The 24,412-nt window shown below is 36.9% G+C and overlaps 1 protein-coding gene across 3 annotated transcripts in view; it reads left to right on the forward strand.

Moving 5' to 3' along the window:
- Window positions 1-24,412, forward strand: part of LOC118583210 (sodium channel protein type 2 subunit alpha) — a 143,964-nt gene that overhangs the window by 88,593 nt on the left and 30,959 nt on the right. For all 3 annotated transcript variants that reach the window (XM_036186625.1, XM_036186627.1, XM_036186626.1), the window contains exons 14-17: window positions 1,590-1,828; window positions 5,006-5,179; window positions 7,076-7,432; window positions 14,919-15,398. In XM_036186625.1, coding sequence (XP_036042518.1) covers window positions 1,590-1,828; window positions 5,006-5,179; window positions 7,076-7,432; window positions 14,919-15,398 — 1,250 coding nt within the window. The remainder of the gene's footprint in view (window positions 1-1,589; window positions 1,829-5,005; window positions 5,180-7,075; window positions 7,433-14,918; window positions 15,399-24,412) is intronic.

A 24,412-nucleotide genomic window follows, 5' to 3' on the forward strand; every position in this document is an offset into this window, starting at 1 on the left:
AGAATCTATAAACTAATAATGCATATATTAAATAAATAAAAATGGACAATAATTTTATTTGTGGGATTTTTTTTCTCCTATTTAACTGAAATATTCTTTATTGTTTGCCAAATTAAAGACTATAAGAGATGGAAATATAATGTTCACTTGAAGAATTTCAGTTCCAAAGAGAAATTTAAAGTGTCTAGCTTTAACAGAATTCCACTAAAGCAGTTAAGAAAATAAATTGATTTAAGGAAGTGATAAATTTTATAGCATAAATAAGTAGCAAATGTTTATTAGCAGAACAAAGATCTAGCAACATGCTTCTCCATTTTCTATGCTATCTCCTCCTTCATAAATTTTGCTTTATTGTAAACTATATCAGTGGTGAAGAAATACCCTAGTTTCTACAAAAACAGTGCTGAAGTGACTGGCCAGAAACCATGTGCCCTGGAATGAACAAAAGAGGGGCCTTCTTTCTGTTAATGGGAAGAAGGGATGGTCACATGTTGGACAGAGCAGGTGATCTTCTGCAGTGGCATTGGCAGAAACTAACAGATTTGGTATCCTTTCCCACTGAAGACTTCGCTAAGTGACCATCTTACCAAAGGATGATGGAGATGATAATTTTCTACCTCATATGCCCCCCAAAGTCATTGTCAATGTTGAACAAACAGGTGACATCGAGAAGGTCTCTGAATTGCTTAATTTTATAAGAAGTGATCAAAAAGCCTTTTAGACAATAGTCAGAAAAGTTTGATATTACACTGCCATTCAGCTTAAATCCTTCTTAAGAGCACTGCATGTTTTTTTAACATGAAGTTTTATGCCATATGTTTGATAAAATAGTTACAGATTTCAGTACATTAACATAAATAGATCCAATATAAATGTATGAATTCTATGAAGGTTTTGCATTAAATCTTGTATTTTCTTAATAGTACTTGAATCTCATTTTGTAAAGTGTTAGCATGCTGACAGTGAGGACCCCAGTTTATACAATTAGTTATTTCCTTTTTTTTTATTTTGGTACTTTCTGGTTAAATTGATGTATTGAGAGCACACTAAACTTGTTGAACTTAATATGCCAACCCATGTAACTAAAACATTATTAATGTGAGAGTTTTTTAACTCAGAGGAGTGATTCCCTTAAATGTGTCTCATTAGAATCCCTCCAATGATGTCCTAGAGACTGAGGTTCCCTGTAACTCAATAAGGTTGTCAGGATGTCTCCTGGGGAACCTTTGGTAATAAACCCCAACCCTTGTTCTGTCTGGAATATAGAGGGACATGTGTGTAATGAACATTCCTTCCATTTTGCTTCTTGTAATTTTGTAGACAATTTTTTTAAATCAGTATTGCAGCTAGAGTCTTAGAAACTACATCTATCTGAGACACACTGGGAAATGTACTGGCCTTTCTGTACCTACCCTATCTGTGACTGCAAACCCATAGTTTTTTTTTTTTTTCTGGCTCTTTCATCAGATTTTCATATCTTTTAAAAATACATTTAGATTATTTTTAAAGAATTACTTTCAACTTAAACCAAGGACTGAGTAATAGAAAGTAAAAGGTTTTCATGGATATATTTACTTTTTCCTCCCCAGAACTTGAAGAATCAAGACAGAAATGCCCACCTTGTTGGTATAAATTTGCTAATATGTGCCTGATCTGGGACTGTTGTAAGCCATGGTTAAAGGTAAAACACCTTGTCAATCTGGTAGTGATGGATCCTTTTGTTGACCTGGCTATCACCATCTGCATTGTGTTAAATACGCTCTTCATGGCCATGGAGCACTACCCCATGACAGAGCAGTTCAGCAGTGTGCTGTCTGTCGGAAATTTGGTAAGACTCCTTGAGGGCTCATCTTCCCATTGGTTCATGAATGTTATATTAATTTTATGTGTTACTGTCAAATAATATGTGAACTCATTGACCATGTTCACCAAAGACACCAAAATCTCTTACATCTTTTTTTTTTAAACAATAAAAATAGGTTGCTACACTTAAACATAGTGCAAAGGATTCAAGTGTAATTGAATTTAGAAATAGTCATTTCTCGCAAGGTGCTAGAGAGGTCCCCAGAAATCCACAAAGATACCTCCACTGTAGACTACTGGCAATGGTTGAGAGAAAGCCCGAACTGACCTAGTCTGGTGATCGGATGGCCAAACACCCTAACTGTTGTGCTAGAACTCTCATCCAATAACTGATGGAAGTGGATGCGGAGATCCTTAGCCAGTCCCCAGATGGGGCTCCAGGACTTCAATTGTCGAGAAAAAGGAGGGACTGTAAGAGTGTAAATTGTTGAGACCAAGATTGGAAAAAGCACAGGGACAAATAGCCAAACTAATAGAAACACATGAATTATGAACCAAATGCTTTGGAGGCCCCAACTGGATCAGGCCCTCTGGATAAGTGAGACAACTGAATAGCCTGAACTGTTTGGGAGGCACCCAAGCAGTGGGACCTGGACCTGTCCTTAGTGCAAGAGCTGGCTGTTTGGAACCTGGGGCATATGCAGGGACACTTTGCTCAGCCTGGAAGGAGGGGACTGGACCTGCCTGGAATAAATCTACCAGGTTGAGCTGAATCCCCATGGGAGTCTTTGCCCTGGAGGAGATAGGAATGGGGGGTGGGCTGGGAGGAAGTTGGAGGTGGGGGTGGGAGGGGGCGGACAGGGGAACCCATGGCTGATATGTAAAATTAAATTAAATTATTTTTAAAAACTCAGAAACATGAAAAATAAAGAAATAGTCATTTCTCTACAATAATGATAATTACAACCAGGCATAATGACACATACCTGTAATGCCAGCAATTGGGAGACAAAGGCGGGAAGAGCACATGTTCTAGGGCCATCTGGGCTACATAGGGAGATCCAAGGAAACAAGGAAAGAACCATAAGTAAAATTAGGGCCATCCAGATGGCTCAGCAAGAAAAGGAGCTTTTCACCAAGTCTGATGACCTAAATTGGACAATTGACCTCAAAAGGTGGAAGAGAGCCAACTTCTGTAAGTTATCTACTGACATAACATTTTATATATGTGCTCCCCCAAATACACAAGACAAATAAGTGAAAATATTATTTTCAAAACAAGATTATGCTAGGAATTTGGGAATATACACTTATATATAATATGAAATGCTTATTAAGTGCTCATGAACCTTAAAAAGTACCTTAGAACATAATACATTTCTATATTTGAATTGCACACTATATATATTATTTATTTTATTTCTGATAGATCTCAGGTGAGTCAAATGATAAAATATGTGCAATAAACATATTTTATATCAAGCTCTACATTAAGTAGCATTCACACTCCATTTCTTTCCTCTCCTTCCCCCACCTTCCTGATGGAGACCATTTTAATTCAACAGTTCACTTTAAAAAAAGACACCGTGGAACAAGAAGTGTTCTTGAGGAGATCTACTTCGAAGTGCTCTACCTCATTAGATATGTGCCTTTGTATAGCCCAAGAAAAGGAAATTTAACACAGAAACAACCTCTTTGGCTTATAGTAGTCCTTTACCTTAGATTTGAATTGGTCACCTGTGTTTTATCATCATGCTTTGAAATCAGGATCAAAGTTTTTAGTAGCTCTAAGCTTTTCATCTGTTTAATAGATATTCAGCTGCTATAATTGGCTGAGACTCAGTTACTTGGTTATAGGGTGCAGTCTAATTTAGTTTCCATTTATTTACAAATCAAGCTAGGCTACAGTTTACTATGTTGGCAACTTTGGGCCCAAACTTGTTCTCAAATTAAAAAAAATAAAAATAAAAAGAACTGCTTTGAGACAAATTCACTTCACATCAACGCAATAATTTGAAAAAGCAGAACTAGTGAATTCTGATAGCACACAAACTCTTTTCTTTTCTTTTTAAAATTTTATTTATTTATTTATTTATTTTACATCCCAACCACAGTTCCCCTCCTTCCTCTACTCCCATTCCTACATTTTTGGTTGTGGGCCTAGCCCTTTAACAGCTGAGCCATCATCTCTCCAGCCCCCTCTGCTCCCATTCCTATCCTTCTCTACCTTCCCCCTCAATACATTCCTTCTCTGCACACAAACTCTTAAAATGTATTGGTCTTTAAGAAGATAAGAATGGCAACAGCCAAAGGGGTGACAAAGCACCAGTAGAGTTTATTGATTGATAGAGGTGGTATTTTTAAGGTGAGGGAAGGATGGAGTCTCTGTTGTTTTCTTAAAATCCCAACAGGGAAGCAACCAGTAGTAGGAACTGATTAAAACTATAGACCACTTAAGAAAGCAAATACCTCATCAAGTTCAAGACACAGCTACCACAAAAGAGGAATATTAGCTCAGAACAGGGGTGCAGTTTCCATTTTAAACTGAAGAAATACACCAAGTAGGGATGTAAACACAATATGTTGGGTAATGAGAGACAACAATGAGGTTGGCTAATTCCAGTCACCAGTAAGAAATATTGAGAGTAAAGGGCAGAAAAAAAAAATCAAGATATGTGGAGGAGAAAGAAGGTTTGAAGTAATTGTACAAAATGGAAATGGAAAACATTGATTTTATTTTTCAAAATTAACAATTGATAAAAAGTCTTTACAGTCTTGAAGGCTGCTAGTGACTGTATTTATTACAGTTCACATAAAGTCTCCTTAGCACCAATTTCATCTTCAGATCCATGGAAGGAGACAAACCTATTGTAATTTGGCAGCTAGTCTGTGCTTCTGGGCAAACACTTGAAGTTTTGGAAGACAAGAGAGATTAAGCAGCGCTGAGCACAGTGTGCCCAGTGCACATTTTGTATCAAAATTGGGGTGTTTATTTATTATCTGAATCTATGTTTTATCACCTTGTAAATCTTAAATATAATGAACAATTAAATGTTGGGTTGAATATAAAACACGTGGAAGCATCAACTTGTTGCGTGCATGCCAGTCTTGAAAATCCCAAGTTTGTGTGGGATCTGCTTTTGGTTGTATTGCACCTTCTCAAGAGTAGGCATTCCTAATATCAACTGCATTACTCATTTAGGTCTTCACTGGGATCTTCACAGCAGAAATGTTCCTCAAGATAATAGCTATGGATCCATATTACTACTTCCAAGAAGGCTGGAATATCTTTGATGGGTTTATTGTAAGCCTTAGTTTAATGGAACTCGGCTTGGCCAATGTAGAAGGATTGTCAGTTCTCCGATCATTCCGGCTGGTAACTAATTAGCAGTATCCATACTGTCTTTTGTATTAATTAGTCTTCATACATTCCTAATAGCAGGCTCAACATATTTTACAAATATAATATTATTGAAGACATGAAAATGTAGTGCCTTTTCCCTAAAATGAAGTTCTTTTTTCGTGATAGCTTTGATAAATTTACTTACTGTTCTATTCCAATGAACAGCCAGTAATGACTCTCTAGAAATCAAATGACAGATTTGATGGAGAAAGAAAAAAATGGGAGACACACATCAGTCCAGGTTGCAATCACCATAGTCAACACAGTTATCTGATTTGTGTAATGACTCATGAGGCTCCACAGGGACCTTGGATTGCCTACTTTATCCCCTGAGAAGCTGGTACTTGGGATATGGTATATGGGAGGAGGAGAATAAAGACAGTACTTCTTGAATATTTTTTCCCTCAGCCAGATCAGGAAGTTGTCAAACCTTCTCTCTGAGAAGCACTGCCTATACTGTATATTGATAATTTTAAATTAATTATCTTTCATTTGATCTTTTTATTTCATAACTATTTGCTTCTTTTTAAAATTAAATGACTACATATCATTTGATATGTAGTTAAATATTTTATTTTATATGCTCTGACTAGGGATTGGTTCTATTTTCAAATAGTAGAGATTGACTACAGTTACCAACAAAAGTTCTTGTAGGTGATCTATTGCACTGCTAACTAATTTGAGACTTTGATTTGATGTCTATTTGGGACTTCCCTTATGAATTTCAAGTTCAAATTTGTGCTGAGAGCCTTAGAACTATAATATCTCCCCCTAGTCTTCAATGAGAGTTATGGATTTAATTTGAAACTAGAAGGATGCAAGATTTACAGAAAACAATTAAGATAATCATATGACAGGTTAATATGGACAACGAGTTTTTAAGAAGAATGTTTAGTAAACCTTTGTGATAATTCATACAATGTAGGGAACTGAGGATCACAGTATCATTAACAGCTTGTATAATATACCAGGCACTTTTTTTTATAAATTATCTCTTGGAATGAATTAAACAATCTGGTGCTTCTACTTACTCCTTTGAGTCACTTAGGTGTCATTAGATAATGCACTACTGTCTGCCTGATGCTTACTTAAGCAGCAGAAATGAAATGCTTCTGCTATTTAACTGATGGTGTTTTAGGGCCTCTGCCAACCAATACCACCAGTTTGTCGGGTTCAGTGGCAAGGGGATTTGTACACTCTGTAATGACTTCATTCTTAAGTTACTAAAGACATCAAGGGGTTGGGGCTATAGCTCAGTGGTAGAGCACTTGCCTAGCAAGTGCAAGGCCCTGGGTTTGATCCTCAGCTCCAGAAAGTACACCTTTCAGCTTAAGCCTCCTTCTAACATAATTCCTAAAAGGTATAGTCTAACATTATAGCAAACTAGAGCTGTAGCCAGATGAAAATCATGTAAACTCTCCAAGAAAGGTTCATCTTTCACAGTTAACTTATTCAGTGTGTGCTATATATCATGATCTTTCAACTACACTGAAAAACGTATTCACGCTGGGCTGTTAAATAATAGCTCTACTTCTTTGAAAATGAGTCCCTGAGAATTAACCTACATGACCTTTAAATGTCTTCGTTAAAATCAAACAAACAACAACACTAAAAATATCCGAAAGCTTCCATAGGGCTCCCCCTATCTCTCTCTCTCTCTGTGTGTGTGTGTGTGTGTGTGTGTGTGTGTGTGTGTGTGTGTGTGTGTGTACAATATCTGCTACATTTATTAGATAATTCTTTGGCACATGAATAATCCATCATTCTATAGTTGACACATATTTGCTATACATTTCTTTTGTAAATAAGAATACAGATACTTCTGCAAGGCAAGGCGTTAACAGTATTCTTACATGACTTTTTTTCTAGCTTAGAGTCTTCAAGTTGGCAAAATCCTGGCCCACACTGAATATGCTCATTAAGATCATCGGTAACTCGGTGGGCGCGCTGGGCAACCTGACCCTGGTGTTGGCCATCATTGTCTTCATTTTTGCCGTGGTCGGCATGCAGCTGTTTGGAAAGAGCTACAAGGAGTGTGTCTGCAAGATTTCCAGTGATTGTGAGCTGCCCCGCTGGCACATGCATGACTTCTTCCACTCCTTCCTGATCGTGTTCCGCGTGCTGTGTGGAGAGTGGATAGAGACCATGTGGGACTGCATGGAGGTCGCTGGCCAGACCATGTGCCTCACTGTCTTCATGATGGTCATGGTGATTGGCAACCTCGTCGTAAGTACTAAAATCATTTTTCTCCTATTCAGTCACAAATAATATGGTTTTAAAATGTTTGACTGAGAAACGTTTTGTGTGTTAGGTAGGATTATTTTTAAGGAGTTTATTGCAAGAGTCACACATGATTTAGACTTCAGTAGTTTGCACATCCTCAAAATGCCTCTTGAACCAAAGTTCTTCCTTATTATTCTGTGGTGAGGAACCTGCTGGTTTTATATTTCCATACTAAGGTGGAAGTATAAATAAAATCACTCACTCATTTTGTTTACAATTATTAACAATGATATATTTCAAAAATGTCTCAATTATGGGTTTCCTCAAAATTTGATTAAAATCGTACTAAACATCTCAACTCAAGAAAAATATTCAAAGGCACTTTGTACCTAGAAACTATAGTATGAGTCAGTAACATTGCCTTAAAAAAAAAACAACCGTTGTCACTTCTGTAGAACATCAACTGTTTCCAGCACAACTGTCCTGCATCTCGGAAGAATGGGTATGATAATAAGAAAAATGTGCCTCAGCCCAGGTCATTTGCTGAGATAAGAGTTCATGTTTGGAATTTGAAAACAAAGCCCTGTATCTTACCTTCACATAATGGAAATATCATTTTGCTAGGATGGCTCAGTTTTCATTAAGGAATATAGATCTGAAATAGCTATAAAATTTAAGCTACAGGGAAAAAGACGATTGTCCCCAAACTAAGGAACAGTACATCTTACAGCTGGGAAACAGGGAGTAGATTTTGTAAGAAAGAGCAGAAACTCATATCAAACACTGAAGACTGAGCAGTTTCTATGGATGAAAGTTCAGGATTGGGGTATCTGGGCTGTTCAAGCTCCGAGTCAGTCTTGAGATTGCTGTCAAGATGTTTACTGAGGGCACAGTCTTGATTTGGATGAGAGGAGCAGCTTCCAAGAAAACTCCATCTCTTGACGGTTAGCAAGTGGCTCCAGTTCTTCATTGGCTGTTGGAGGAAGGCCATAGATCCTCTCCATAGGACTGCTGAGTGTCCCAGTTACATAGCAGCCAGCCTCTTCCATTTCAGATAGTAGCAGAGAGAGTGTGAGAAGACAGCCAATATATTCTAATCCTGGAAATCACACTCTATCACTGTGCTGTGATCTGTTTAAAAGAAGCTACTTACTAAAGGGAATGCATATGGAACAGAAAATTAATTTTTAAGGGAAGAGTATCAGGTAATTTGTGGATATATTTTAATGCCACCAGAATCACAAATACAACTTTAAAGATGATTGCTTTTAGGAAAGTAGAAAATGATTACATAGAACAGAGAGGATCAGTCATGGAGTCACAGGACCAGAAAGAACAAGAAGGTCATGCCTGTGGCAGACGATCTCTCATTTCCTGTGTGTATTGGGCACTAGCTAGAGAAGGGCAGAGAAGGCAATAAACAGTCTTCATGACAGTGGAGAATGAGTGGACAGAAACAGGAAGTCAGAGTGGGAAGAGAAAAAGTGAGTTGTTGCAAAGCTGGGTGGTGTCTAATTGATTAAAAGGATAATTTTATTCATTAAGAAAAGAAGTTTTCTTCCTTAGGCAATTCAAAGCTAAAGATGCCTTTTTTAAACTCAGGAATTGATGAAAAGCAAGTGGTATCTGAAACAAATTTATATCAGAGAACATGGGATGAATTTGAAAAGAAAGAAACTCAGTCTATTACCAATTACTGTATTGAAATAAAACAGATCTCTTTGTGAATGTGTTGAGAATTGTTTTCTTTGTATTCCATTTTATTTAAGTATTCAATTATTTATTTACTTATTTAGTGTATTGTGCGTGGACGTGTGTGTATGAGTGTACATGTGGATGAACATGAGACATGATGTGTATGTGGAGGCCAGAGGATGACAGGTGGGAGTTGGTTCTTTCCTTATGCCATGTGGGTCTTGGGAACAGAACTCAGGTTGTCAGGCTGGGTGGCAAGCACCTTTATTCCCTGAGCCGTCTTGCAAGCTCAGGAGATCAAGTCTAAAGAGAATTTCAGGAAAAATCAAAAACTATGGTACAGATGACATTTAGTGTTAATGTAGATTGTCATGAAAACATTTAACTAAAATAATGCATTATTAATATGAAATAATTCTTTTTATCTTGGATTTAAAGATTGAAGTGTAATACTTTTAAGATAAAAACCTAAAAGGCCCTCCTTTATTTTTTATAAGATTTTTTTATTTTATTTTTAATTGAAAGCAAATATATTACGGCTCCTAGTTTTGAGTTTTTATGTAACTCTGCGTCTGTGTGTTTCTTATGTTCTTTCTTTGGCTCTTTTTCTTCTGTTCGTATGTTGTGTCTTATTCTGGTTTGTTTGTTATGTTTTATCTTATTTCATTATTAGTCTTTAGATAATAAAAAAGCTATTTCCAATAAAAGAGAAATTTAGGGCCTGGTGGTGATGGCGCACGCCTTTAATCCCAGCACTCGGGAGGCAGAGGCAGGCGTGTCTCTGTGAGTTTGAAGCCAGCCTGGTCTATAGAATGAGTTCCAGAAAGGGCACCAAAGCTACATAGAGAAACCTTGTCTCAAAAATCCAAAAAAAGAAAAAGAAAAAGAAAAAAGAAAAGAAAAGAAAGGAAAGGAAAGGAAAAGAAAAGAAAAATTTAAATGTGTATGTAAAAAAGAAAATACATTTTTCATACAATATATTCTAATTACTGTCCCCTCCCCAGACTTCTGCCAGATCCTCCCTGTTTCCCTCCCACCTGAATAAACATCTTTTCTGTCTCTTTGTAGAAAACAAACAGGCATCGTAAAAGTAATGGTAATAACAAAATAAAATATGATACAGTAAGAACAGACCAGAATAAAGCAAAACAGAAAAAGAAAAAGCACAAGAAACACAAAAACACTGACATTATATTCACATACAGAGAGAACCCATTTTAAAAAAACAAAAACAACTCAGAACCCATAATAAACAAGCAAAAGGAAAAAAAAAATCCCAAAGTATTATGAGACAAAAATCCTCCCAAAATACCATTAAGTTTGTTAGGTGCTGGCTATTGGACATGGGGCCTCTCTTTAAGTGTGGTTTTTACACCCAGTCAGACTCCATTGGAGTTCGGGGAGAAGTAGACACAAGTCCACATCCCCAACTCAGAAGCTATCTCTGATAGATTTGTTTTATTTTTAATTGTGTATATGTGTGGGTGTGGGTGTACGTGTGCATGTGCATGAGCCTCTCTTTTTTATTGTCAGTTAAAAATTTCTTTGGAGATATCCCAAATATATTTATGCCATAGCTAAAGTAATATGACCATCAAATTTACCATATGTATGTGTATGAGACAGGATTTCTCTGTGTAGCCCTGGCTGTCCTGGAACTTGTTCTGTAGACCAAGTTAGCCTCAAACTCAAAGATCTGCCTGCCTCCGCCTTCTGAGTGCTTAGACTAAAAATTACCACTGCTAAGAAAAGATTTTCATTATACCCTTGGTTGAGTATGACTGAGCTTCATGCACTGGCTCCTGCAAATTTTTCTTTCCACGTTTGCTGGAAAGATGGAAGAGCTTTCAATGGCATGACTTCATCTCAGGGCATATGAACTGCTCTGTAGGTTTCCATCACAGTAGCTCAGAGTAATTTCTGCCAAGGCTAGCCCATAGCAATTGGAAAATGGGGCTGCAGACAGCCTATCCCCAGCTAGCCTTTTTCCAACCATTCTTGGATACTGTTTCTTCAGTAGTGAAGCACTAGCAAGTTGAAGGGATGTGAAGGCTTTGGGGTTTTCTCACAGGTTGGGAATCAGAAAGGAGAAAAGTATTAATACATGTATTATTTTTCATCTGGTACCCTAACAGAAATAGTTACTATATCTTCCTTCTCTGAGGCAACTTCACGGAACATGCTAAAGAGTTGATTTCTTTTCATGAGCTGACAATCTTCCCTTTTGTCTTAAGGGAAAGAGCACCCCAAATTTCCAACTGTCACTGAGAAAGCTTGCTGAACTGTTCCTTAAGTCACTATTGGCACAGTAAACAAGGTCAGCTGGTTACAAAAGAGGTTAGATGAAAATACCAACATATCTTTCTAGAAAGAGGAGACCAGGAGGAAGATGATGCTTTGAGGCCATGTTGGATAATGGTACCACAGACAGCAGTTAACCCTTCTCAAGGGTCTGCCATGTGATTTGTCATGGATTCTTTGTTTGAATCCTTACAACAACCTTATAAACAGGGCACTTGAGAAATTGTATTTATTTACATGTGCAGAAAGTTGACACAGTGCCTATTGATAAAACCAGTGTTGAACAGAGGATAGAAACTTGAGTTTTATTCAGCACCTTTGTTTTGAAAGATGTCTTCCTCTGTTATAGAAAGAAGTGTGTGGAAGTTGGGTTGGCAAGATGATTAAGTTGGTAGAAGTACTTGTCATAAGGCCCAATTTTTTTCCCTAGAACTCCCAGTGTAGAAGGAGCCAACTCTACAATGTTGTCCTGTGACCTCGATATGCATGCCATGGCAGGTACCCACATGCACAACATCATACACATCATCATAATAAAAATTATTAATTAAAGAAATGTGTCAAGCTAATAATGACTATTAGTAATAAAATGATTTGCCTCACACTACCAAATGCATATTGAATGCTTTGAAAAAAACAAATAAACAAACAAAAAAATCCATATGGGGAAAGGAGAAGTAGTTTTCTTTAAGGGTATGGTGCTTAGTAGATTGGCCATGCTTTAGCAGACAGTCATGTACCCATGAATATTTGGGCAGTACAAACTGAATTTGCAGGTTATTAAAACAAGGAAGGGAGGGTGGGGAAGTATGGGTGTATCTAGGAGGTATTATGGTGAAAATAGGGGATAAAACTGACCAAAATATATTGTATAAGATCCTGAGCCGGGCAGTGGTGGCGCGCACCTTTAATCCCAGAACTTGGGAGGCAGAGGCAGGTGGATCTCTGTGAGTTCAAGGCCAGCCTTGTCTACAGAGCAAGTTCCAGGGTAGCCAGAGCTGCAACACAGAGAAACCCTCTCTCTAAGTAAAAATAAATAAATAAATAACTTTGGCCAGCAGTGGTGGCTCACGCCTTTAATCCCAGCACTCAGGAGGCAGAGGCAGGTGGACCTTTGTGAGTTGGAGGTCGTCCTGGTGTACAGAGTGAGATCCAGGAAAGGCACAAAGCTGCACAGAGAAACCCTGTCTCAAAAATAAAAAAATAAAAAAAAAAAAAAAAACATCTTGGGGTTGGGAATTTAGCTCAGTGGTAGAGCGCTTGCCTAGCAAGTGCAAGGCCCTGGATTCGGTCCTCGGCTCTGGCAGAAAAAGAAAAAGAAAAAAAGATCCTGAAAACATTAACAAAAGTATTAAAATTTTAAAACTAAGAAAAGGGTGAGTTCACTGAATTTATGGAATAGAAAATCCACATAATGAGGAGTGACTATTTCTCTGGCAATGGGATAACATTCTATTAACTTGTCAATTTGTAGTAGAACATGGAAACATCTAGAAAAGTAGTAGCAAATTTTTCATACTGACCATAAGTACAGCAGGAATTCATAAAAAGAAGTATCAATGAGCAAATAGGGGAATTCTATTTTCTTCATGTAAATAATGAAACTTAATCATGAAAAGCATGCAAATTGGATGATCAATACAATTATGTAACTTTTTAATGTACTCATCAACTATGATCTTCTACAAACACTTAAGGTAAAGAAATCTCTGTTTTCTCATCTACAAAATAGTGGCAATAATCCCTGCTCTGCAGAATGGCTGTGAGAAATAAATCACATGAACCTCGCAAAGTTCTCGGGCCAACACATTTACTAGGAACTCAGCAAAAAGTGCCGTAACTGTTATTGTTATCGGGTGTGGGTTCTACTGTGATTCCCACCCTGGTGTATACTTAGCAACCTAATACAGTAGTCATTTGCCAGCAAAGTTGTGGAACCCACAGTGGTGTTCAATTGTACAGTAAGGATAATAATAGGCAAAACCCAATGCATTATATACTTAAAAATAGCTAGAAAAGAGGAACTAAAATGTTCTCACCAAAGAGAAATAATGAGTGTTTAAGGTAACAGATGGGCTAATCACCCTTACTTGATCATTGCATAATGAATAGACTTATCAAAATATTACAGTATTAATCTACAAATATATGTCAACATTATGTTGATCAAAATTAAAATAAACTAAGAAAACAAAGTCTAATATTGTACATTGTATGGGAGGATTCATTAATATAGATAAATTTTTTTCATGATAGACAAGGCCTTTCCATTAATAAACCCAATAATAATTGTGTCACTGCTAATTCAATGTTCTTATAGATAAAGACTCAAATTGCGTATTTAAATCTTTTTTTTTCTTATTTTATCTATTTTTCAGCCAAGTAAGAAATTCAAGTGAGTCAGTGTAAAACATAAGTGTACTAATAAATTTCTGAAGTAGAGGGACAGGAGACGGACAGATGGTTGGTGTAGACTTTACCTTCATCCTCACTGGCTCTTACCTTAAACATGTCATTGTAGCTAAATTCTTCCCAGGGTCCACTTTTGTACTAACAACCTTTGCATTTGGTCCCTGCTGTATTTTATTTTGATTCTGTGTTTGAATAATCAAGGACTATGTCACTTAAACCCTGAGAAAAAAAATTGCAATAGTTATGGTCCCAGCAATGCCTGATTCCTAATTTCCCTGCCTGGTCTACAGATTTTACCTGTCTGCTCTACAGACGTAGAGATGGTGATACTGCAAAAAAAATTTTTTTTCATTTTTGGTTTTTTCGAGACAGGGTTTCCCTGTGTAGCTTTGTGCCTTTCCTGGAACTCTCTTGGTGGCCCAGGCTGTCCTCAAACTCACAGAGATCTGCCTGCCTGTACCTCCCGAGTGTTGGGATTAAAGGTGTGCGCCACCACCGCCTGGCTGCAAAATTAATTTTTAATTCAATATTAACAACATGGTTATCATATAGCAAGCACATCTTTATTCCGTTTCTAACTGTTACATAAACATAGCCACTACAAAGTTTTTTTTTAACAAAATTAAGATTGTCAGTCTAACAATCAATATATTTTTCTTGAATTTTGCATGTTACCAAAATGAAAAATCTTGCAATGTTACAGAAGCAAAAATCACATTTAAGTGTACAGGAGTTCTAGGAATAAAATTACAATAAGTATTCACTGTCCTAAGAAATACACATTATATGTACAAAATAACAAGCGTAAAAAATAACGTGTCTTTTTCTGCAGAGCTGTCTAGATTCTTCTAGATGTAAAGTTAGTCTAGAAATGTCATTTCATGGTGGCTAGTGATTTTGAAATGAACCTGAAAGAAAGAATGTGAGTAGTATTTGCTATCAGCCAGGTGCTGGGTTGCTTTTTCTTTGCTGAGTCTCTGGAGACACCATCCTTAATGGGATGTACAAAGAGAATTCCACATTTCACTGCTGAAGCAAGGCAATCAGCCTGTCTGATCACTCTTCCTCCACTCTCTTCTAGGTTCTGAACCTCTTCCTGGCCTTGCTCCTCAGCTCTTTCAGCTCTGACAACCTTGCTGCCACAGATGATGATAATGAAATGAACAACCTCCAGATCGCAGTGGGAAGGATGCAAAGGGGAATTGATTTTGTTAAAAGGAAGATACGTGAATTCATTGAGAAAGCCTTTGTCAGAAAGCAGAAAGCTTTGGACGAAATCAAACCCTTGGAAGATCTGAATAACAAGAAAGACAGCTGTATCTCCAACCACACGACCATAGAAATAGGCAAAGACCTCAATTACCTCAAAGATGGAAACGGGACGACCAGTGGCATAGGCAGCAGTGTGGAGAAGTATGTGGTCGATGAGAGTGATTATATGTCATTCATAAACAACCCCAGCCTCACTGTGACTGTGCCCATTGCCGTTGGAGAGTCTGACTTTGAAAACTTGAATACGGAAGAGTTCAGCAGTGAGTCAGATATGGAGGAAAGCAAAGAGGTAGGAATGTTAAAATAAAGGGTATTTTGGTGTGTACTTTTGTGGCCTTAACATGATTAGTTTATATTACATGTTGCTTCCCTATACGGAAAATAGGAAATATCTACTGTAACATTCATATTGTAAAGATGATTGGTAAATTAATGTTAGATTATACTGGCTAGGCAAATTGTGATTTAACTTTTCAAATAGTCACTTTCCAAACTCACAACATATATGTGAATTTTTCTAAACATTTTAAAAATAAGTTTAGATTTAGGATACTACCTCAGGGTGTATACTTTCTTCCTTATGATTCACCACAATAATGGTTTTTGTATGTACTAGAAAAATAACTAATGGCAACATGGTTCTTATTCTCATCTTGTATTCTTGCCTGCAATGAAATACTTCATAAAAGAATAGTACATAGTTTTCCAAGCTGTATTAACTTGTGCTAAAGTTGACTTGGATCTTAGTTTGATGGTGTTTAGTTTTGTGTTTCCTAAAGTAGAAATTTTTTTTTAAGGAAGAGAAGTTTGTGATAGGGAATTGTATCTAATCCAATTGAGTGTGGTCAGCCTGCTCACAAAGAGAAAGCCTCCATATGCCATTTACACAAATTCTGATCTTACTGACTCAGTGTCTTCATAATACAGTCTTTGATTATGAGATGATTGCGAATACTAGTGAATGCTTTCTTGTGTTTTGTTTTTAACCCTTGAGTTAAAGGGTGGAAAATGAGGTACTGTCTATTTTGCAGTGTTAAACAACTTCTTTTTGAAGGGTAGATAACTGGATGGACTCAGAGGGCATGAAGATGTTTGAATTAAGTGCTGTTTTGCGTTTCCCCAAAATTCACTTGATTCTTTATCAGCTTTCTGGACTACCACGAATATATCGTTTAAAATCCATGCCCTAATCCTGTAGGCTTTAACTCTCCTGCTATTTTAACTAAGGTTAATGCAATTCCCACTATGATTTATGAGTGCCTGTTTCTCTTTTTAACTTTTGGAATAATGTTGAATCCGTGCTTGAATGACAACCTTTCAAAGAGAAATTTAGTGATGTAATGCGGTGACCTTCACTTCTGACCATTCTTACTTCTCACAGGCGTGAGACCAAGCTGGAGCCGTCAAGAATGCCGCTCTGGTGTTTATTAAGCATCCAGAGGCTCGAGCCACCACTTTTACCCAGGTTACCAAAGCAAGTTGTGCATATATAAATATAATCAGTGTCTACATGACTTGACTGGCCTGCATGTGACTCAGCTATGTCCCTTGCCCATCCATTGGCCGTGCACTAGAACATGCACAGCTCTTCCTAGGTTGGGTTGTATAAAGCATGGTTAGGCAAGGCTGACAACCCCAACGTCTTTCTTTTGTTTTAAGGAAAATTAATTTAGCTGCTAATTTCTTTATGTAGATTTAATAGAAAGTATACTCATTTAAAAGTGAAAGTGCATGCCTTTGCAGATTTTGTAACTTCCACTTAATGTCACAAGTTTGGAACATGCTAGTAGCCTGGAAGAGGATTGTAGGTGCTCTCAAAAAAAAGAAAAAAACAAAAACAAAACAAAACAAAACAACAACAACAACAAAAAAAAAACAAAAAACTGAAGGAAAGCTTTCTGTCCTCTGCCTCTTTGTTTTCGTATTTGTTTTCTTCTACTACTTTTAAAATACATCCCCAGTAAGTGTGCTATGTTGATAATAGTTTGCTCAGTGTCTGAAGGGTAATGTGCAAATTAAAGCAATCCCTCACCCACGTGCAAACTTCCCAGCCGACTTTCAATGTGATAATACTGTAAATGAATAGAAGTGTTTGCATTTTGCTGCCAGCAGCAAGGGTGTAATTTTCATCCACTTCATTTTCGGGAAAAGGGCAATGCTTTATTTAGCAATTGACCAAAAGCCTTTTGCATTTAGAATGATTCCCTTAGAGATTCTGTTTATGTTCACTTTTAAAATTCCTAGAATGAAAGAAAAGAGAAGAAATGTACTCATACATCAAAATAAAGCCCCCCCAAAAAGAGAAAGATTGACTTCTACCTGTCTTTATATGATGTGCTTATTCAGAAAATAGACGGTCCCCACCCCTTCACCCACTGTGACTTTCTTCTCCCCCACCCCCCTTCTCCACAGCACCTATCGAAACTTAGTTCACAGCCTAGTTAGCATGCATCATTCTCCACAACACCTTCACAGGATAATCACAGTCAGCACATGTCTCTGTTTGTTTATTTATTAATGAGAGAACCCCCACATAGTGTGTAACTAGTCTGTGAACTCTTTTTATCAAACTTTTCACTGTCTAATATTTATTCACAACTCCGTGCACAGATATTTAAACCAAATTGTTTCCTCTGGTTTCATTACTTTTGTAGAAATGTTAGTAAGAAATCTTTATCACTTAGAATTAGTCCAATGAAAACTGTAAAATAACTCATAATAAAATCATGTTGAGATTTTTTTGGAAGGAGAAAAATCCCATAACACTATTAAAACATTCTTTAATGCTTTGAAGAAAAGTCAGTTGCCAGTATTCCTGCTTCTGTCAGAAGACCAGTGTGTAAAATATCCAAGGTGCAAGAGTTGGGGATTGAGCTCAGTGGTAGAGCTCTCGCTTAGCAAGTGCAAGGCCCTGGGTTCGATCCTCAGCTCAAAAAAAAAAAAGGTGTGTGCCACTACCACCCACCGGAAACCCTTCTTGCTGGGCAGTGGTTGCGCATGCCTTTAATCCCAGCACTCGGGAGGCAGAGCCAGGTGGATCTCTATGAGTTCAAGGCCAGCCTAGGCTACCAAGTGAGTTCCAGGAAAGGCACAAAACTACACAGAGAAACCCTGTCTTGAAAAACCAGGAAAAAAAAAATCCAAGATGCAGATTCCTCCCCAATTATATGTTAATTCCTTATTTTCTTTAAGGTAATGATTCGCTTTTTCTAGTTTCTTATAAAGAGACAAGGTTAGTTCCTTTAGTCTTTCTTTAGGGAAAGGCACTGAGAGAAATAACAATCAGGTATACAAACTTCCCAAGTATTGAGGCAGTATATTAACACATCAAAAGAGAATTGATTCTTACGATTTTCAATTCTTTTTTAAAAGTTTTTTGCAGTCTTTTTTGGAAATATGGTTCAGTCTCTAAAAGAACATACTAAATTCCAACATGAACGGCATGAAAAAGTCAAAAGTATGTAGATTAGACCTGAGCAAGCATTGGTAGGAATGATATCAATGGATAATAACTCGTGATTTTTGTCATAAAATTGGTAGTCCTCATGGGAAAGATTTTCAGTGGGGTAATGATAAAGCAAAAAACAACAAAAACCTTCTACATATCTTTAATATCAGACCAAAATGGGCCAGACACATTGGTAATCTGCTGAGGGTAGCCCATCACAATATAATTGTTTTTGCAACTCCACTAAATTTAAAGTCTGCTATGTTTGATTTAAAGTTTGTAATAAAATATCCATCATAAATAATGAAATGGTTTTCTGGTTAAATCACCATAATGAACATGGTATTTTGGTTTTGTCAACTTTCTGATTGTAAAGATAATACCAGTTTTTTCTTTTTAATGTTTTAATATGTCACTATGACTGTAAGCCCATCACCCAATCAGACCACACCCTCCAATGTTGTGATGTTAACATTTTCCCTGTAAAATCAACTGGCACTCCTTCAGCGTATGCTAGTTGCAGGATCCAGGACAAAACACTCACCATTCTTAAAGAGCAAAGCAGTACACTCTGGAATACCTGATTTAATCTACATTTGGGTTAATGCTTTTTAAAATCCTTATTATTACTATTAAATTAAATTAGGACATTTTTTATTCTCAAAATTTTGGACAATCCTTACTAATTACATTAAAAAATAGCTTAGCTTCATGGTAACAAACAAATGTTCACATGAGAGACTTAATGAGAAATATAGTTTTCTTGACTTTTCTCCAATCAGAACCTAATTATTTTTAAAATTATTTATTGTCATTGGCTTTCTGGAGGGTTACTAGTTTGACACAATGCAGTTTAATAATAATTTATTATTGATATAGAAAATAAAAGTTGAAAATACAATCTCTAAAATTAAAAGATGGAATAGTAGGGTCTTGAGCTGAGTAGTAGCTGCTGAAATGCCTTCTGTGCAGGCACAGGGATTTGAATTTGCATCTCCAGAGTGCATGTGTAAGCCAGGTACAGCACTGGGGAGAGACAGACACAAGGCAATACCTGGGGTCTTCTACCTAGTCAGTCTCTCCAAATCACTGAGTTCCAGGTTCAGTAAGAGACCCTGATTCAAAACCTAAGGTAGAGAGCAATGGAGAAACAAACAATATCAACCTCTGGCCTTCACATGCGCGTGCGCGCGCGTGCACACACACACACACATGTACCAACATATACACAAGCACATGGCCACATGACCTGTACATACAGAACACATATACACCCCAAAACATGAAATTGTGCAATTTAGTATTTATTAGATCATTTAGTGGAACATGATTCTTTCCTGCCTAGTTTATAAAATTTGGAATAACTACTGAATAACAAGAAGTATCTTAACATCATAGATATAAAGAGTTTATAAAATGTAGTTTTATGTAAATATGTTTCATATTCCTAAGTGAGTATGATTACTGCTGGTTTATATAGCAGCCTTCTGTGACTGTTCTTATATAATCTCTTATTCCAATCTTGTATGCACACAATTTTGTTCAAATTTAACTAGGTAAAATCTCCTCTAATGGTATTGCTCTACCCATTTATTTCCTGGTAAGTTAAGTATGAGTAGTAATAAGGAAATTTAAATATTTAAGTATTACCAGAGGGAAGTAGAAAACTTACTAAAGTGTGTCTATAAATAGCCCACTTTTATTTTGTTTTCTTTGTAGCACTTTGTAGTGTGTGATGCCCAGACTGGGACACTACCTGACAGCCTATAAAGGAAAAGTTTTATGTAAGAACATAAACCAGCTGGGCAGTGGTGGCGCATGACTTTAAACCCAGCACCCAGGAGACAAAGACAGGCAAATCTCTGTTAGTTTGAGGCCAGCCTGGTCTACAGAGGGAGTCCCTGGACAGTCAAGGCTACACAGAGACAACCTGTCTTGAAAAAAAACAAAAGAGAGAGAGAGAGAGAACATAAGCTCCAGCAGTCACTTACAATGATACACACTTGACAGCTCTAAGTGGCAAATATTCACCGTGGTCAGGTTCATCATAACTAGGAACTGATCTGAATCTTATGATTTTTATGTTCTTAATTTATTTCATTTTGTGGATTCTTAATACCTTTTAAGCAACATAGTTTATTAACATGATGGTATTTAACTAGTATACAACATAATGATTGAATTGAGATGAAGAATTATATTAATCATCATTTTTGTTGTACATCTCCAGTATAATTTATGATAAGGTTTTTATTCGTGAGATATTCCAATGTATGCCTTCCTCATTCTACAGTAACACATACAGGAATTACGACTATGATTGGAATTGACACTAAGGTTCTTAGTTATGATTCATATAAGTCAGCAGTATCATAAACACTTACCTTGAATCTATAATGTTGAGTCATATATCCAGTCTACTAAATGTTCCAAATTCACTAAAGCTGAATTTACTGGTGAATCATCAGAGAAGTTTCCTAGAACATTGTAGAAGAATAGAATACAGAAAAGATAGGGCATAGCCGCTCATTAACTCTGACATTGACAAGGTGAGGAAGCCCACTGGATAGCAGTGTGAGGCCTCAATGTGCAGCATGGTCTTTGCTGTAGTAAATTAAACACCACAAGCATAAGTACACACACACACCCATGTGGAAAACACTATGTTATTGCACTTTGGGGAAGAGGAGATGTAGCTGCTCCTTGAAAGGTTCCATTCACTCTGGAACACTAAATCTACATACTTAGTGTAGAAAGAAGGGCACTGAATCTAAAACAAAGGTTCAGTAGTAATTTTCCTTATAGCTGGTCTCATAGACTCTTCTTAATTATGAGTGAATTCTTGGCAGCCTGATTTTCAGAACATACTCCCAACTTTAAGAATTGTTGGTCATCATTTTAACATCCCTGAATATCCAAGTAATCTTGATAGTCTTCGAATGATGATGTTCCTTTGAACCTGAAAGAATCAGACAGGAAGAAGTACAAGTACTTAGAGGCTGAAGTCCATAAATAGGCTGCAAGGTCACTTGTTCATTGACACATGAAACATTCACTAACAGCAAGAACTGGTGATAGGTACAAGGAATATGATAATGACAAAAAACAAACAAACAAACAAACAAACAAAAACATAGTCTTCTGCCCCCAGACCTTAAATCTAGTGAGGTACATGTTCCAGAAACACAAAACACATCTTAAGCTGCAGTTTGTAGAAACCTCAGTGTTGAAGTTCATTGAAAAAATCTGCTGTTACTTCTTTATTGGTACTAAGATGCCTTATTATAATGAAAAGGAGTTGTGTATATTCTATTTCACTATGTTTTGAAAAAGAGAAAACACAGAAATGCTTTGGATATATTGCCCACAGATAAGGCCTGTAAACAGTTTTCAAAAGGACAGAAAAACACATCAAGAGAATTCTTGTTTACATTGAGGCATGATGAACTCTGAATAGAGCAAATTGACTCTCTCTAATATTGTTTTTAATTTCAACAAGGTATTGAAAGCAAGTGATTATTCATTCAACAAAGAGCAAATTGGGACTTCAGAGTAAGCTCTGAGGGCTGAACTGCATTTTTGTTGCCCCATCCACAGGGCTTAGGGTACTGTTCATGCCCCTAAATATCTTACAAGTATGTTGACAAGACTTCAGTTTCTCTTTCTTTGAAATACTCTAGCCTATCCTTCATGAAAGGTGAAATTGAATGAATAAATCACAAAAAGTTATGAAATGTCCAGAACACCCAAGGTAGGGAAATGGTGGAATGGAAGAAATTAGAAACTGGAAGGACTCATGTCAGGGAGGAAGCACAATAGCTGCAAAATAGTGAAAACCTGAATTGATATTGGTGATACTGGTCTTCATGGCATCTTTCAAAATATTGACAACCCAGACACATGGTGATAGGGGTGATAGCTGGTGTTGCAGGGAAACTTCGGAAGATTTTGAATCAAGATTTCCAATGACATTTTGTGTGGTGACTACTCCAAATGCAGTACCAGATTTCATTCTGTTATGAAGCCCTTTATTTACAAATCCATCCATCCATTTATTTATCTATTGAGTACATATTACATACTTGCTATTAATTGTATTAGTCAACTTTCCTACTGCTGTGATAAAATACTCACAAAAGCAACTTAAGTATGGGAATATCTCAGCTCACAGTTTGAGGGTACAGTCCATCACACAAAGGAAAGCACAGTGGTCAGAGTATGAGGCAACTGGTCACATAGAATCCACAGTCACAAAGCAGATAACAATGGTTACTGGCTCTCAACTAATACCCAGCAGCCCATGGGATGTTGCTGTACACATTTGGGTTGAATCTTCTCACCTCAGTTAATTCGGTCAGGGAATTCTATCACAGATAAGCTCAGGGATTTGTCTCCTGTGTGAATCTACCAAGTAAGCAATCAGAAGAACCATCACACTGATGTATATGCTGATATAGCCATTGACCAGTGCCAGCCTGAGCACATGATACAAAGAGGGACCCAATTTTTGTATTAGGAGCTCCATCCTGCACTTCCAATGTTATCCTCTTTGTTAAAAGGAATATATTCCATTCTTACTGTGTATAGTTAAATCAGATGTGACTAAACTTCAGTTTGTGTGGTTACCTGTGCTGCATTTCAAAATCCTATAAATGACAAAGCCTGTATTATCTGGCCTCTAAAGTACAAGAACTTGATGTTACATGATCTCTACAAGAGATGAAAGAATGTTTTAGGAGTCAATTACATGACTGCAAATCCAAGTATACTTACATAAGAAAGAGTCAAATCTAAAAGAAAGGATGTACAATTAGAAAAGGCCCCAAAACTTGGAATACTTGTAATAAATTTTATTTTGGTGTTTCATTATAGAACAAAATGTATTCAAATTTTAATGGCAAAGATATTATTATCTGCATAATATCAGAAAAAGTTCAATGAGAAAAAATCAACTCATAGCCTTTAACATTGTCAAGACAAATTTTAAAATAAATTGCTTAACTAATTCTTAGGAAAGAGGAGTATATAATATTTATACATCTATTATTGGTATTGTTAAAGTAGTTAAGACATTTCAATTTCTCATATATGTACATAATACTTTCTTCATATGAACTCAAAAATATTTTCATGCTATAAAAGAATCATCTCATTAGGAAAGGATCCATATAATTCTTATCCAAAGTGTGAGTAGGATCTTTCCAGTAGAAACTCCAGCATCTATTTGAATCCAGTGTTCCATGTCAGTGTTCATCTTACCATGTGCTTCCCTCATCCTCTTGGTAAAGGAGCTCTTTGAGCCCAGCCGCCTCCTAATGTTATGCACTAATAGTTATAACATTGTAACAGGTTCGAGAATGCTGTGGCCTAAACTACCCTGGTTCCACGTGGCACTCACACCTGGCCCTGCACCATGCCTGTGACATCTTAAGAACAGGTTTTAAGACTGGGACCCCATCTTTTATACTGGTCCCATGGATAGACTGACCTGGATAAAGTGTATGCATGTCAACATGTAAGACAACTTCTTTCCTCTGTAGTTTCCTTTGGATGATTTTGATTAAACCCAAAGGAAACAAAATGACACACTGTGACACATTTCTGCCAATTCTAAGAGGACAGGCAAGAGTGCCAAAGTAACAGGTAGTTTCCAAATGCACAATGAAACCCAGGAGTGCATTGGCCAAAGAGAATGCGAGATACCTGCTCTTGCTGTATAGCTAACAATGTGCTGCTCTTTTCCAACATAGAAAGTTATAGAATGTCTTTAATAATAACCTGTAGTCTATGTTTTCATGTCAATGAAAAGTGGAAAAATTTAGATTGTTGCTGTTTATGTGCACTTGACCCAACCT

Source organism: Onychomys torridus, chromosome 4 (genome assembly GCF_903995425.1).
Source record: "Onychomys torridus chromosome 4, mOncTor1.1, whole genome shotgun sequence".
In the NCBI taxonomy this organism is placed as follows: Eukaryota; Metazoa; Chordata; class Mammalia; order Rodentia; family Cricetidae; genus Onychomys; species Onychomys torridus.